Source organism: Aethalodelphis obliquidens, unplaced genomic scaffold, assembly GCF_003676395.1.
Source record: "Aethalodelphis obliquidens isolate GAN/ISIS:26980383/991018 unplaced genomic scaffold, ASM367639v1 scaffold8, whole genome shotgun sequence".
Taxonomy (NCBI): Eukaryota; Metazoa; Chordata; class Mammalia; order Artiodactyla; family Delphinidae; genus Aethalodelphis; species Aethalodelphis obliquidens.
In genome coordinates, this window is record NW_020837952.1 from 53070302 (window position 1) to 53085912 (window position 15611).

Sequence of the window (15611 nt, forward strand, 5' to 3'; positions counted from 1 at the left end):
AATGATGCCTCTATCCAGATAGCCAGTTGACTCTCTCGCCCTCCGGTGGTGACTTAGGAAAAGAGATGAGAGAATACAAAAAAAAAAAAAAAAGGGGGGCAACCTCCTTAAAAGGAAAGCACTGTCCAGTGATGAAATTTCCCTATAGAGCATAAAAGCCTGGAGTGAAACTGATCTTAAGTCTGAGACTAAAGGACAGGAACGTTCCACAATGCAAACAATTCTCATTGATAAATCACAGTCTCATCGTTTCCTCTCAACCTATATATTAAAAAAAAGGGAAAAGGAACATACAGAAACGTGCCAAAAAGAAAAAGAGCACAGCCAGGGGAAATTGGGGAAGAGTATTCACCTTTCCATTTGTCAGGAATGACTTGCTAAAATGCAGATATTGCCTGGTATAACCAAAGACAGGGGGAGAGAGAGAGGTATGGGGTGGGGGGGGGGGGGGGCGGGGGGGGGGGGGAGGGAGGGAGAGGGAGAGGGAGAGGGAGAGAGAGGGAGAGGTCTTCCATTTCCTACTCCCTCTCCTTCAGATGTCTTTTAATGCCCGTGATTGTCATTTATATATTCAGACTTGTTCTTCTGCCAGGGAGGGCTCTACCTGCCTCTGCTGCACCTGGATGCTTCTATGTTCTCACAGAAGACAGTCTTTGCCAGTAACAAAGACATGAAAATGAAACATTTTTCTAGCCTTCATTTTTAATAAGCCATTTAGAGCAAAGGCAGCAAAACTGCAAGTCCATTGCCAATTCTGAGAAACCAAAGCGAATCAGGAATCAGATTTCCTTATAACACAAATTCTTCTGCAATTCTTAAAAGGAAGTCAATCCCTCTCCCGTCTTTTTGGCAGTCTACAAGAATCTCTTCCTACCTCTGCAGTCTCTCTCTCCCTCCCTCTTCTCAGAACCAAGACAAAGAGGTAGACAAATCCCCACAGGGTCTTTCCTGAGCTACAGCTGCACAGTACAGGAAACAGGAATCTGCTATGGAGCTAAGGGAGGGGAGAGAAAAAAGGATACGGATACACCACACACACGGACTCACAACAGGCACAGACTAACACTTTCCAGCTGATAACAATAATTCTGGCCCTTTCTAAAAAGACAGTAATAATTAAAACTCTGGTGACTATGCCCCACCCCCCATCTTATTTAGATCTCAGAAACGAGAAAAGAAACGCACGGAGGAAACACAGATCTTACCTGAGTTACCATTTTCTTTTTCTCCATAAACCAAATGGAACAGATGATGAACACTTCAAAGCGGTCGCGCTGGGGCACACCTTCCACAGCTTGCTTTCCACCCCCCTCCCCCCCCCCAAGTCTAGCTCTTAAAGGGTGGGTGATTGTTCTCCCTTTATCCCGGTTTCCTTCCTTTTTCTTTCTAGTGTTTCTTCCTTTCTTTTCTCTTCCTCTCTGGCAGTCTCTCCCCCTCCTTCTTTCTCCAGCTCCCTCCCATATCTCAGGCAGATGGCTGAAGGAAGCCCCACCCCCGAATGCCTAAGGTAATTAATCAGAGTAGAGCCCCACCTCTTCCTCCTCCTCCCACCCCCTCCCGGCAGGCTGACATCTCCCAACTCCAGAAACAGGCCTGCTGGAGAATGGCAGTTTGGTGTGTGCTTTGCGCACGTGTGTGTGTGTGTGTGTGTGTGTGTGTGTGTGGAGGAGGGAAGGAGGGGGGGAGAGAGGGAAGGGCAGGCGCCATGTGCCCGCATATTTTAAGGAGTTTCTCCGATGGTGGCATTAATTATATGGCACGGGAAGTATTCACAGCAGCTTACCATAGTAAGTACAGATTTAAAACGTTCCATCTAAGAATACCTGATAATAAATAAGGAGCGAAACAAACTATTAAAAAAAATGTCCACTGATGTACAGTTTATAGATGCAGCGGATGCAATAAAAGATGAGAAGAGCTGCTCAATGATGGGTTGACTGGAAGGTTTTCAAGGAATGGAAATATGCAAGAAACTGCTTGCCCTGAACTAGTCTAATGACTACAAAGGACAAAAAGAGAGGAGGGAGGTAATTTAAGTGCTTCTTTTTTTCTACTGTAAAAAACTTGGGGATTCTGAAAAAGGTATCTACAAACATGACTGCTTAAGAAGCTTAAGGTGGATACAAATTTGGCTGCTCAAGGCTTCCAGCTTCATTTAAAATTCTGATTAACTGAGAATTTACCCTTTGCGTTCCCCAGCCTTCTGCATCTCAGCCTCTATTGAAAAACATAAACCCTTTCTTGTACACACACTGGACATGTGTCATTACTATAACTAGTCATTGTTACTATAGAGTGCTATAGACACAGGAGGTTTGGGAGAATGTTTACTGAATGTAAGAGTTTCTTTTAAGTTCTCTTTGTAAAAAGTCATAATGAAAAAAAGCATAAAGGTGTGATTCAGTTCAGAAGTCCTGGTCAAAGCCATAATTCTGCCCTTTACAAGTGATCTTGGAAAAGTCTTTGACCTCTGAATATAAATGTCATATCTCCCTACTTTCTATTATTATATATTCAAATAAAGTAACCTATGTGAATGTTTGATGAGTTTATGATGTTTGTCTCATAAAAATAAAGATTTTCTAATTTTTTAGTATTCTAATAAATAAGATCCTATTCTAAAGGTTTTATTATATATTTTAAGTTATGCTATATTTATGTTATAATCTCTAATAGATTACCTGAAGAACAAAGAGATTAATTCCAAAATTGAGCTTTCTATTTTTAAAATAAACACATAAAGAAATCAAAATTAAAAATCACAAATCACACCGAGAATACTTAAGTTTTTGCTGTCTCAATGAGGATTATTTGGCAAAATGTATAACCAAGCTTTAAAAAAATGTGCCATATTGGGCTTCGCTGGTGGCACAGTGGTTGAGAGTCGGCCTGCCGATGCAGGGGACAGGGGTTCGTGCCCCGGTCCGGGAAGATCCCACATGCCGCGGAGCGGCTGGGCCCGTGAGCCATGGCCGCTGAGCCTGCGCGTCCGGAGCCTGTGCTCGCGACGGGAGAAGCCACAGCAATTGAGAGGCCCGCGTACAGCAAAAAAAAAAAGTGCCGGATAATAATGTTGGTTGGCACATTGCCAATGAACCACCATCACGCTCCCATCCTCCCATCCAAATTAATAATCATTTTAACAATTCTGAAAAGAACACAGGAACTACCAAACAATCTGGAGAGCCTGGAGAAACCAGCACAGTCATTGCTATTTACTGAGTACCTACAATATGTCAGGCATTGTTCTGGGCATTTTACAGCTATCAGTATACTTTTAGTATAACCTGTACGTGTAAAGAAATATGTACAAAAGAATGGGATCTTTAAACATTAGAAAAAAACATTAAGAGAAAAGGAATAGATTGGTTCTGAACTTGTACTTATTTAACATTTTTAGAAATGATCTGGAAGATAGAACATATTACATTCTCTGAATTTGCAACTGAAAAGCCAATCTGGAGATAAAATGCAGTCAAAAAATTTTAAAGACAAAGTGAGGAAGCAGAAAAGAGGTAGGCGAGTTTCACTGGAAGCAGGGGCAATGCAGTGTGCTTCTGGGAAAATCTAAATCATATTTATGGGATAATTATTTACGCTTTCAGTTCTAATATAAGAAATAAACTGAGGATCACTGTATACCATTCTCTGAATCCACTGGTCCACAATAGTGCTAGGGGCAAAAAACCAGGAGCACCAAGACAGAGTCCCCCACTCCCCCCGCCACACACACACACTCACTCACTCACACTCACACACATGCTAGTCTTATGAAAGCCATGGCTGTCTTGAAGCTGGCAAACCTCCATACGTATGGAAAGACAACAAAGCCCCAAGAAGAGATTTTTAAAATAAAAATCAGGGATTCCCACATGCAAAAAGTCTAGGACTGGGATAAAGGTTTCCCTAGGTCTGGTATTCATGCCTCTTTTCTACATTTAGGACCACTGTTTTATAATGCAAATAATAAACGTATAAAAGTCATTACCACAAGAAAGAGTTAGTGTGAGCTAAAAGTGAAAAACAAAAGTATTAAAATAATTTTCATAAACTCACTGATCATAGTGAGCACTGCACGAACTCAAGGATATTTTGATGTGCATCCCTGACTTTAAAGGGTGGTGTTACAGAGGACAATCTGCTCCCTCGTGCCCAAATGAGAGAAGAGCAATTGAACAGTCTGGATCTGACCCAGCAAAACAACTGGAGGGCCCTGGTGGCTGAGTGTGCCCAGTGGTACCCAGGAGAAACGCATTTCAGGGCATTTTCTGGGCAGGAGTGAGGGGGCTGGGGAGGTAGGCAGGCAAACAGACAATAAGAACGTCAGCTAGGGGAGGAGACCACATCCACCCTTGTGGATCAACCTCCAGCTTCCAGCACAGTGCCTGATACACGGTAGGTGCTCAATAAATATCTGTTAATAAATAAACAAATGAAGGAACTTCTCCTAGTTGTCTCAATGTCTTCATTGTTTGCTCAGTGTTCTATGTAATCCCCAGAACTCCAGCTTCCTTTCCCCCATACCACTCAACGGAAATGGATCTTATTAAAGTCACCAAAGACCTCTGATGGCCGAAGTCAATGGACATGTTATACCTTCTTTGACTTGTCTGTGGCATTTGGCACTCCCTCCTTTTGGAAACTCTTATTCTGAGTCTTTCTTGATTTTCCTCTTTTCCTGTTAACTTGCTTCCCCATCTTACTGTTTTTCCTCTGCCCACCTTCTGTGTTGGTATTGCCTGAGGTGGCATCTTCAGACCTCTTTCTACTGCACACCACAGGTTCTTAACCCAAGGTATATAGTTCCTCACACAGGTACCCTGGTGGAAATTTGTTATTTTTATGTGCATTTCTGTGCAGAGAGGATCTACGGTATTCATCAGATTTTCAAAAGGGTACACATCTCAAAAAAGTTAAACAATGGTCCTTAGTTCCCGAGGCCCCCTGTTGACCAACACATTTGCTGTAGGTGATGTAATCCATCCCATAGCTTCAATTACCACCCATTTACCTTGATGGCCCCCACATTTCTATATCCAGTCCAGATATCTCTCCTGAACTCCAGATCAAAATATCCAAATGCTAAATAATGGTCATCTCCATTTAGATATCCTACAAATTTCTCTATCTTAAAAGACCAAAGCTAAATTAAATTCTTAAAATCGAATCACTAATTCATTTAGCAAATGTTTGAGTGTCTACTATGTGCCAGACACTATTCTAGGCACTGGGGGAAAACTAAATGGGCAAAGGAGATAAAATCCCTGTATGTGTGAAGTCTGGATTCTAGTACTCATTCTGCCATGTTTGTTTACTTGGTGAAATGTGGTTAAACTTTATAACCAGTAAAAGAGGTATCAGTTCTTGAAAACTTACTCTGTGGTGTCTTATCAGGCAACTACACACATTCTTAGCTCATTTCATCCTCAAGACAAGATATTTTTATCTCCTTTGCAGAGATGAGGGAACTAAGACCAGGTGAGGCTAAGTATCTTGCCCAAAGTCACCAGAGCTAGCAAGCTGAAGTGTCCAGATTTAAACCCAAATTTGATGGGAAGTCTGCAGTCCTTCCAAGACTCCTCCTTCTCACTCAATATCACACCAAACCAGAAGCAAGTCTTTTTGATTTCACTGAAATGTGCCCTTTCTTTTCATCCCTAGCACCACAAATTCCGTTCTGACCTTATTATTTTGCATTCAGCCTCCTACGTATCTCCCTGCCTTCAGTCTACCCCTCTTCCCATGCAGGCTTCTTACTACTCTCAGAGCTTGATCTTTCTAAACACAAATCTCATCATGCCACTTCCCTGATTAAACTCAACTATTGCCCACGGCCTAACAAGGGGGACAATTCTAACTCTTAAGTAGGCATCTAACACACATAACGTGGCTTCAGCCCCCTTGTCCAGAGCCCCGGCTTTCCCTCTCCCCACCCACTGCTCTCCTCTGCTCCTACCACACTTCACGACTTGCAGTTAGTTCCTCAATGACACCTCTGTTCTGTTCTGTTTTCTGTTCTTCCTCCCTTGCGTACGGCCTTCTATCTGGCTAATTCATCCTTCAAGGCTCACTTCAGGGATCCCCCTGCTCCAGAAAGCCTTTGCTGCCCTACCTGCTCCCACACCTGGGTTAGGTACCCCTTATCCCTGTGCCTTAGCGCCTAAGCCATGGTTGATACTGTTTCTGCATAACTTTGACCAGACTGTGAGCAATCTGAGGGTAGGAACTGTGTTTCACAATCCTAACGCAGTTCCTAACCCAACGCCTGAATACCTTAGTAGATGAATAAATGTTTGATGAAATCAAACTGTAATGCCTTGATTTCTACCTCTAGCCATTTATTTATCCATATGCGGGTACCTAAGAACGAAGAGCATCTCTGTGGTTATCAAAATACTATAAAAGCATTCTTTTCTTCCCAAAGAGTACTTGGAAATGTCTTTAAATTTATAAATTTACTTCAATATCTTAGAAATTTGAAGGCGAAAGGAAGATGTACAAAATGAGGGAGCGGGAGAAAGGCTTTGTTTTCTACTTTATTAGAATAGTTCAGATTCTAGACAAAACAACACTCACTGATTAAAAAAAAAAAACAACTCACTTTAGGTGGCGTTGCTCCTCACAATTTTAGGGACTCAACCTTCCTACCTTCCACCCACTTACCAGCAATGCTAAAAGCAGGTCCAAGAGTCCCTGACCAGAAGGCAGGGTTTGCTCATACTTTCCCAGGCTGCCGCTAACACCCAAGTGAAAAGCAACATTAAAGGGACAGCATTTCTGGCAATAATAAAAACTTGTTAGTATAAAAGCTTTTCACAGCATGTCCCCCCTCATAACCCTAAGTGTAAATAACAATTTACACCTAATAGATATAAATACCTTTCCAGAAGCATTTCTCAGACAATACTACTTTAATATTCCTTGTCCCAGCATTCTCTTTAATATAAATAAAGCCAAATTGTAGATAATTCCACTATATCCTAGCTCATTTTCTCAGGGTTAGGCAGTGTTCAGTTATATATAACCCATTCTAGAAAAAAAGGTAAGCAAAATTTGAGATCAACTGCTTTAAACATTATATGCTTATAAAAAACAAATAATCCTTATATTTACTTCCTGTCCCCCCAAACCAACCTTTAGAACAAGATCACAAATAGTACACACTAAGACACAGGTGAGGCCAGAGATATTAGAAAACATCACTTCATACATTATTAACTAGATTTGCAGAAAATACTCTTTAAAATCTCTTTAAACTATCCCAAACTCTAAACTGAGTCATATATGCAATTGAAATTATGTGTACATTCTCTGTATTCTCTGAGAGACTAAAGAAAAGGTTCTTACACAAATACTTAAAGGGATGGGACATAAACAAGTTTAGGAATAACCAGATTATCAAGAAAATACACGATTAATCGGTGAAAACTGAAGTGTACTGTTTCTCCAATAATACAATATGCCACATCTCTATTACTAAATTACTGGAGATTCTGCTGGTTTTCTTCACCACTAAATCCCTGTGCCTGGCATAGTACCTGGCCCATAACTCAAAAAACATTTGGTGAGCAATAAATTAATTTGAAATGAGAAATTAAAGTATATATATATATATCCCCCTTGACATCAAGGTCATCTGCCCACAAAGAAGTGGACAGCCTATGGGCTAAGTCACTCTATAGCATTCTGCAGACCTGAGCATCCTCTAGGCACACGTATCTTTTAGATAGGTCACTGTCTCTCAGTCTTCCAGATGCCTAATATCCTTAAGCTGTACTTGGCTCTCCTGAACCCTCAAATCAGGATACACAGCTACACCCCCCAAAATGTAAGTTCCTGCTTCTTCTCCCTCCAGCTGCCCCATTCACCTCAAAATGATAATCAGTGCCAATGTGTTTGATGGGTGACAGGTTAAGTAAAACTGCCTCAGGAAAAACTGTGACACTAGATGAACCCCTAACTTGCAACAAGTTGTCACATAACATAAAATTGACCATCTTAGCCATTTATACCGTTCAGTGGTATTAAATACAGTGTACCTCTGAAGAACATGGGTTTGAACTGTGCAAGTCCACTTACATGTGGATTTTCTTCACTGCACATGTACACAATCAGCGGCTGGTTGAATCCAAGGATGCAGAACCACTGATACAGAGGGCCGAGTGTGAAGTTATACATGGATTTTCAACTGTGCAGAAGGTCGGTGGCCCTAACCCCCACATTGTTCAAAGGTCAACTGTGTATTCATAATTTGCTACCAGCACCATCATCCATCTCTGTAACTCTTTTCATCTTATAAAACTGAAACTCTTAACACAGATGTAGAGAACAAACATATGGACACCAAGGCGGGGAAGTGGTAGGGGGGTGGGGGGGGTGATGAACTGGGAGATTGGGCTTGACATGTATACACTGATGTGTATAAAATTGATAACTAATAAGAACCTGCTGTATAAAAAATAAATAAAATTATATTAAAAAAAAAAACTGAAACTCTATACCCATTAAATAGTAACTCTCCATTCTCCCTGTCCCCAGAGCCCCTGGCAACCACCATTCTACTTTTTGTCTCTATGAATTTGACTATGCCAAGTACCTCATATAAGTGGAATCACAGTGTCTGTCTTTTTGTGAATGGTTTATTTCATTTAGTATAATATCCTCAAGGTTCATCCATGTTGCTGCTTATATCAGAACTTCCTCCCTTTTTAAGGCTGAATAATATTCCACTGTATGTATATACCATGTTTTGGTTATGCATTCACCCACTGATGGAAACTTGTGCTGTTGCTTCCACCTTTTGGCTACCGTGAATAATGCTGCTGTGAACGTGGGTATACAAATATCTTTCCAAGATTCTGCTTTCAATTCTTTTGGGTATATACTCAGAAGTAGAATTGCTGGGTCATATGGTAATTCTATTTTTAATTTTTTCAGGAACCACCATACGGTTTTCCACAACAGCTGTACCATTGTACATTCTTACCAACAAGTGCACAAGGGTTTCAATTTCTCCTCATCCTTGCCAACACTTGTGATTTCGTTATTTTTTTTGACAGTAGCCATCCTAACAAGTTATATTTTAACCATCCAGTCAGAGGTGATAAATGTCTAATCCAAAAGACTAATTTCAAGAACAGCTTCTCAAATAGATTTTTTATGGGTAGGGAGACTACACTCATTGTCCTTTAAATCATATCTAGCAAGCCCCTATCTGTAGGGGCTTCCTCTGCCTGTATTTTAAACTGATTTGGCCCAGATTTGGTTCTGCAAAAATTATAACTAATAAAATAACCAATTTCAATTGCACACTCTTAAGACAGGCATGATTTTATTAACCGTAAGAGTAATAAAAGGTCAAGTACCTAAAATACTTCATTGCCCTATGTTGAGAACTCACTTTGTTTCATTATCTCAACATTAGCAATTCTAGAACTACTTAATTTAAAAAATAGGTGCAAAACCTTTAATTTTTAATACTGTACAATCACGTCCTCAATAATGTCCAGTTGCATAACACACTGGTACAGAACCACAAGTATTCATACTATGCAACAAAGAGCTTTGATTTAACTAAGTACAAGAATATAATAGAAGCTAAAAAGAAGATTTTATAACTATAGTTGAGACAGTTTGGGTAGCAAACAATCGTCATAAATGCACCACCATTGTATAAATGCACTGGAAAAACCTGTTACCCTAACAGAATTACGAAATAAGACTGTAACATAGTTTGGGATCCTTCAACTTAAAATTGCTTTTTCAATCACATTAATTTCCTCGATGTGGTGGAGAGTGTACTCTTAAATTTTAATATCCCATTACCTGCATTTCTAAGCTACCTTAATTTCAAACAGAATAAACCTAATAAATGGAGCAAAGTCAGGAAAGTGCTGTTTCAAATACTGAGCACCACATTTAACAGTACTAAATCTTAATGCTAAATACTAAATACTAATGCTTAATACTAAATTTGCGGTGGCAAATTCATTTTATCATAAATGAATAAAATTTTCCTGCCAAAGACTATCAAATATGTCATAATTTCTAAACAAGAACCCTTTAATCCACTTCACAATTTTTATTTTTGGGGAGAATGGCCAATTTTCTACATCAAAAAATTTATTTACATATTACAATTCTGTTTTTCATAGATCTCCAACATCTCAATCTTCTTTGGAAACATTTTTACTTTTTCAGCTTTATTTTTATACTACTTATATTACAGTTATTACAAGTCCATTACTTTACTAGTTGGGTCTCAGAAATTTACTGTTCACAGATGTTTCTCTTCAAAAGAACATCAATATTTACTTGTAAGAAGCTTTGCTTCTAATCTAGTCTCATGACACTTCCAGCCTTAAGCTGTTGCATAGACCAATCCATTGTGTTATGCCAGGAGAGAAACAGCTCACAGATAAATGAGACCCACAAATGTATCAAAGCCTCATCATGGAAAATATAAGCTCGATTTGAATAACTCAAAATCACAGAGAGTTATACAGCTAATATAAAACATGTAGTATAGACCAATGTCCTACAATATAGTTAAAGAAACATAGCCATATCCCCTCCCACATGATTCCATACTGGTAGCTTACAGTGTGAACGAGGGCTGTGAGTTTACTCTACAGAGCTTACCCAACACGTCCAATTAAAAATAGAGTGAGGACTTCCCTGGTGGTGCAGTGGTTGAGAGTCTGCCTGCCGATGCAGGAGACACGGGTTTGTGCCCCGGTCCAGGAAGATCCCACATGCCGTGGAGCGGCTGGGCTCGTGAGCCACGGCCGCTGAGCCTATGCTCCGCAACGGGAGAGGCCACAGCAGTGAGAGGCCCGCGTATCGCAAAAAAAAAAAAAAAAAAATAGCGTGGGTTAGCCTTTAGGCCCAAAATACCTAATAAGATATACTGGTTTGTCACTTCCTTTAACCCTATGCATTTCTGTCCAATCCATAACTTAGGAGCTAATTATTAAAGAAATGGCAATCTGTAAAAAAAAAAAAAAAAAAAAAAAAATTAAATGCCATAAAAACAAACTAAACCAAACTGAGAAACTACGTAGTGTCTATAATTCAGATATAATTGTATTAACCATTTTTATTTTCCTATTCTAGATTTTCAGTACAATTAATATTTCAAAGAATCATGACATATGAAAAATCACCTAGTCCAACCCCTTCATTTTATATACAAGGAAAGTGAAGTCAAGAAAAATGAAGCTATTTGAGCATGACATGGAGGTGTTAATACCATAGGTTGACTCAGAATCCAGAATCCTTAACTTCAACTTCATTTACTGTACTGCTACTAATTAAAGGCAAATAGTTATTCAGGAATATGCTTGATAAAGGCCTACATTTTTATGATTCTAGATTTCAACCAGTTAATAATTAAGATGGCAGTGATCCCAACACAGAAAGTCTAAAATGTTAAGTGTGAAGAGAGTGCCCTCTACTGTATATTACCTATCTGAAAAATACAGCAACATTTGGAAACCACCATCTGTGCTTCTCATCAACTCAAAATGAAGCCTGAAGTTTACTATAATATATATGGTGGCTTAATTATGTTACATTTATAATGCCAAGCCCAGTATTTAAAACACACACACACACACACACGCATGTGGGTAACCACACACACACGGACTTCTGAAGTTTCACAACTTCTAGGATTGAAAGCAACCACCGCTGCCCAGCCCTCAATACTATAAAACACAAACTTCCTGTTACAGCAAATTTGGGAAATCTATGCTCTGAATGGTACCAGGTCAGAAGACAGGAAGCTTATAAGCATTTCATCCCACCATCAAGTACTATCTAGAAACAAGTTATAACCCTTAGCTTACCTGGACAACAGGATATTGATAATCCATACAATATACACCATACATAGCAAAGGGGAAAAAATCTTCCAATAAAAACAGTACAAAAAGTGTCTAAGCTTTTGCCTTGTTTGATCTGGCTGTCCTGTGCAAAGGAACCTGGTAGCACCAAAAAAATCCTTGGCTGACTTCCAGTCTACGCAGATAGGTATGTTGGCTCAGGTGATGAAGAAAGAGCTTGCTTCAGGCCAGGCTTCCACCCCAATAAGACTCAACACTACACAGAAGAAATGGCTGTTTTTCAGGGAAAACAAAAAGCTCCAATGGAGTTACTAGCTACAGACTGAAAACTACATTAGAGATTTGCTGTTACTGCTGGTTTTAAACTGACAACTCCTCCAGAAACTCAAGAGGTAGAGAATGACAGCCAAGGAAGGGATCGCGGGCTCCTTAAAGTGGCACCAAAAACGGTAGGAAGCACAAGGTATCCAGGATCCAAAGTGATATATATATATTCTAGGCTTTAAGTACGTCAGAGGGAACACTCCCAATCCAGGACGTGGAAAGGCAGATGGGACTGGTATTCTCTATTTCTTCTTGGGCGGGACTTCACGCACGCGTGCGCACGTACGTGTACGTACACACACACACACACACACACGAATACACACACCCTTCTTACTGTCTCCGGCACAGACAGGTGTTAGGATTAACAGTGTAAAATCCTTGTGCGTGGAAAGGAATGGGAGAGAAATGAAGTCACGCTGTTACAGGCAGTAAAAGGAGCTCTTTCATGACACTGTATGTTTTTGTATTTGTATCATTTAACACCTCCTCTGCTGTGCTTTAACAGAAGCTAGGACAGCTGGCAGGACCAGCACTAGAAAAGAGGAAGGTGGCCCCAACTCTGAGGCAACATGAGTCCACTGGAAACCTTCAGATATGCCAGAGACTCTCTCAGCTGTTCCAATCAAACATGGAAGGATTAACTCAGGCTGCTTGCAAAAAGATGGGGGTGGAAAGGTCTCTTCAGAAAAGCCAGCTGCTTCTCCCCTTTTAGGAAGCTGCTATACCCACCCTGCCACTATATACAAACACGCATGTGCACACATATTTCTATAACAGATACTAAAAGCAGTAACAAACACGGACAGGTGTTAGGTCAGTCTGACAATGCAGGGCAGGTTAAAGAGTTGGCTTTCAGAGCCTAAATGGCCCATCTAAAACCAGAGAACTGCTAAGTAATTCTTAGCAAACAGGATCTAGAATGAGCAGAAAGTAAAGATAAATGCTCAGTAAGACAGACAGACCATTTATAACTATCATTCCTAAGAAATCCCCTACTTGGGGCAAACATTCAAAAGTTCAAAATGATAAATAATTCTAAATTAGTTTCAGGGACTCTGATCTCCCTAATCTTGGAGAGCCAGTAATATTATAACATGTTTTAGTAAGATTAACCCATGAGGATTATTTGCATTTGTAAGAGTCTAACTCTTACCATGCCCACTCCACCCCCAGGGCAATTTTTCTCCTTTTATGGTCATCGCAATTTATTTTAGTATCGTTCAGGAGAAATTGCCTTTTAAGAGTCAGAATGGCCTCATTAGTACATTGAAGATCTCTTGGTTAAGCGTTTACCTTAAATCGGTTCTGGGAGATCAGGCAGAGACCACTGCAATGTACTAGATTATCTTCAGATTGCTGGTCCTGATTCGATGTGTATTACACATGACGGACAACAATAAATCAGCTCAGTATAATTTTTAAAATTTATTGATCTATTATACACAAGGTATTGTGCTGAGCACTGGAGGAATGAACAGGCACAGTTCTGTTGTCAAGGAATTTGCAGTTTATGGGAGAATAGATCAGTACACAGGTAAATCCAAAAGGCAAGACAATGCTACAGTCCAAAATTAAACACTGGGGGCAACTTCTCACACAGGAAGTAACATTTTTAAAAAGCTGCTCTTAATGGACACTTCCATAGTGTCACTTTCTCACCACTAAAACTATGAGATGCTGCTGTGCCAATTCTTAACAGAGATTGAGCCTTATAAAATTTTTGATCTGATACCTTAAGGGCCTATAATATACATTCTACTTGTCCCCTATATAGTTATTAAAATGGTAATAAAGAAATAACAATAGGGATGTTTCTATAATAAAAACTTATACTAAATTTTCCCTTCTAATGAAATCATTCTCCAATCCTTCTTCCTCCTGTATGCTCTGCCCTCCCACCTTCCCTCTACTTCATTTCATGTCCAGCAGTACAGCGGTACTGGCCACACACATACTTATAAACTAGCATCTTAATCACTGTTACATCTTCTTGATATGACTGATACCAAGATTCTCTTGATATAAAGGCTGGGAAATAATGATACTTATAAACCATACAGGGCCGTGAGGCTGTCAAACTTAACCTTCATGAGTTAACTCAGTTCAATACCTGATGAATTAATCACAGAAGATGGAATTTTCCCAAACTGTGTTATATTTAAGATGATAGACTGTAACTCAAATTCTAGAACAACTGTTCTAATTTCAGCCTGAAAGTGGTCCCCAAATATGTTATTGAGGGCCTCATCAATCTCTGGAGCTTTAAATTCTTCCTGAGGATAGATCTATACATACATGGTGAAAAGATGTGACTGATACATTATTAAGTGAAAAAAATTATACTGTTGAATAATGGTTAGGGTGTAATTTCATATTTGTAAATGCACATATGTGTCTGCGTGTATGTTAATCAATGAATTATATATGTAAGTTATAAGCTTTATGTGTCTCACATGTAAGTTACATGTTATATATTTATACACACATATATAACTTACTGGTTGACATGCACACCAATATATGCCATATATAGTACATATTTATACACACATACATTGACACACATACATATTACAGGCATAAGACAAAACAAACACCTCTAGGGGGTGGGATAGTGGTTTTCATCTATTTCTTTAGAGATAAACTTCTAATTTGTCAAATACATTTAAATTAGCATTCACTGTTCCTATAACTTACCTTTTTATAAGTTGAAGGGAATCAAAACAGATTTTACTTTGAATACCAGTATTTTAAACATCAGTAATACTCTCTCAGCCTCTATATTATCACCTTTGCTTTACCTAACATGATGGCATAAATATAAACTCTCATTTAATACTGGAGGATTTAGACGATAAGCAATCAGTACCCAGGTCTAGTTTAAATAATAAGCCCTTCAGAAAAATGGCAAAATAATTCAATATGTGAGTTATAACTCCTTGTATTTCTTCTTGTCTTTTACTTAGCTCTTTCTGTAAATTTTTTTAATTGTTATAATTTAAGACCAGTAATCTAGTGAAACTAAAATTCTAAAAAGCACTTATAGAAAGAAAGACGAACCTTTCACACAAAAGACAGCATGCTATAAAAGATCAAGTTACAAATTACAAATGTTAGGGTCTCCTTTCCTGACATACAGTCTTTCTGCAGACTACTGTAGCCTTACTTACCAACAGAGATTCTACGCATGGGTCAGAAGTTTCACATCGTTTCAATATTTTTTCCCATTTTCAAAGACATTTTAAAAATAGAAACAAAAATATGTGAACATTTTCAACACAAATTACTACTAAGTGATCCCCACCCTCAGAGGGAACAGACTAGGTATTTCCTTTAAATCTTAAATACTATTATATCCATTCAAATAAAAATTCCAGAAATAAAAAAACCAATTCTCCACAATAAGCTCAGAGTTACTTGCTGACAATTCCAAATTAC

At 39.1% G+C, this 15611-nt stretch overlaps 1 protein-coding gene across 17 annotated transcripts in view; it reads right to left on the reverse strand.

The window, feature by feature from the left end:
- RBFOX2 (RNA binding fox-1 homolog 2) overlaps positions 1 to 15611 on the reverse strand; it is a 262326-nt gene that overhangs the window by 88966 nt on the left and 157749 nt on the right. For 2 of the 17 annotated variants that reach the window (XM_027107511.1, XM_027107512.1), the window contains exon 1: positions 1206 to 1482. The exons of 12 other annotated variants lie outside the window; for them this stretch is intronic. In XM_027107511.1, the coding sequence (XP_026963312.1) occupies positions 1206 to 1232 (27 nt within the window). In that variant the 5' untranslated portion in view covers positions 1233 to 1482. Of the gene's footprint in view, positions 1 to 1205; positions 1483 to 15611 lie in introns of those variants that run through there. 3 more of the 17 variants (XM_027107508.1, XM_027107513.1, XM_027107507.1) reach the window with 2 other exon arrangements.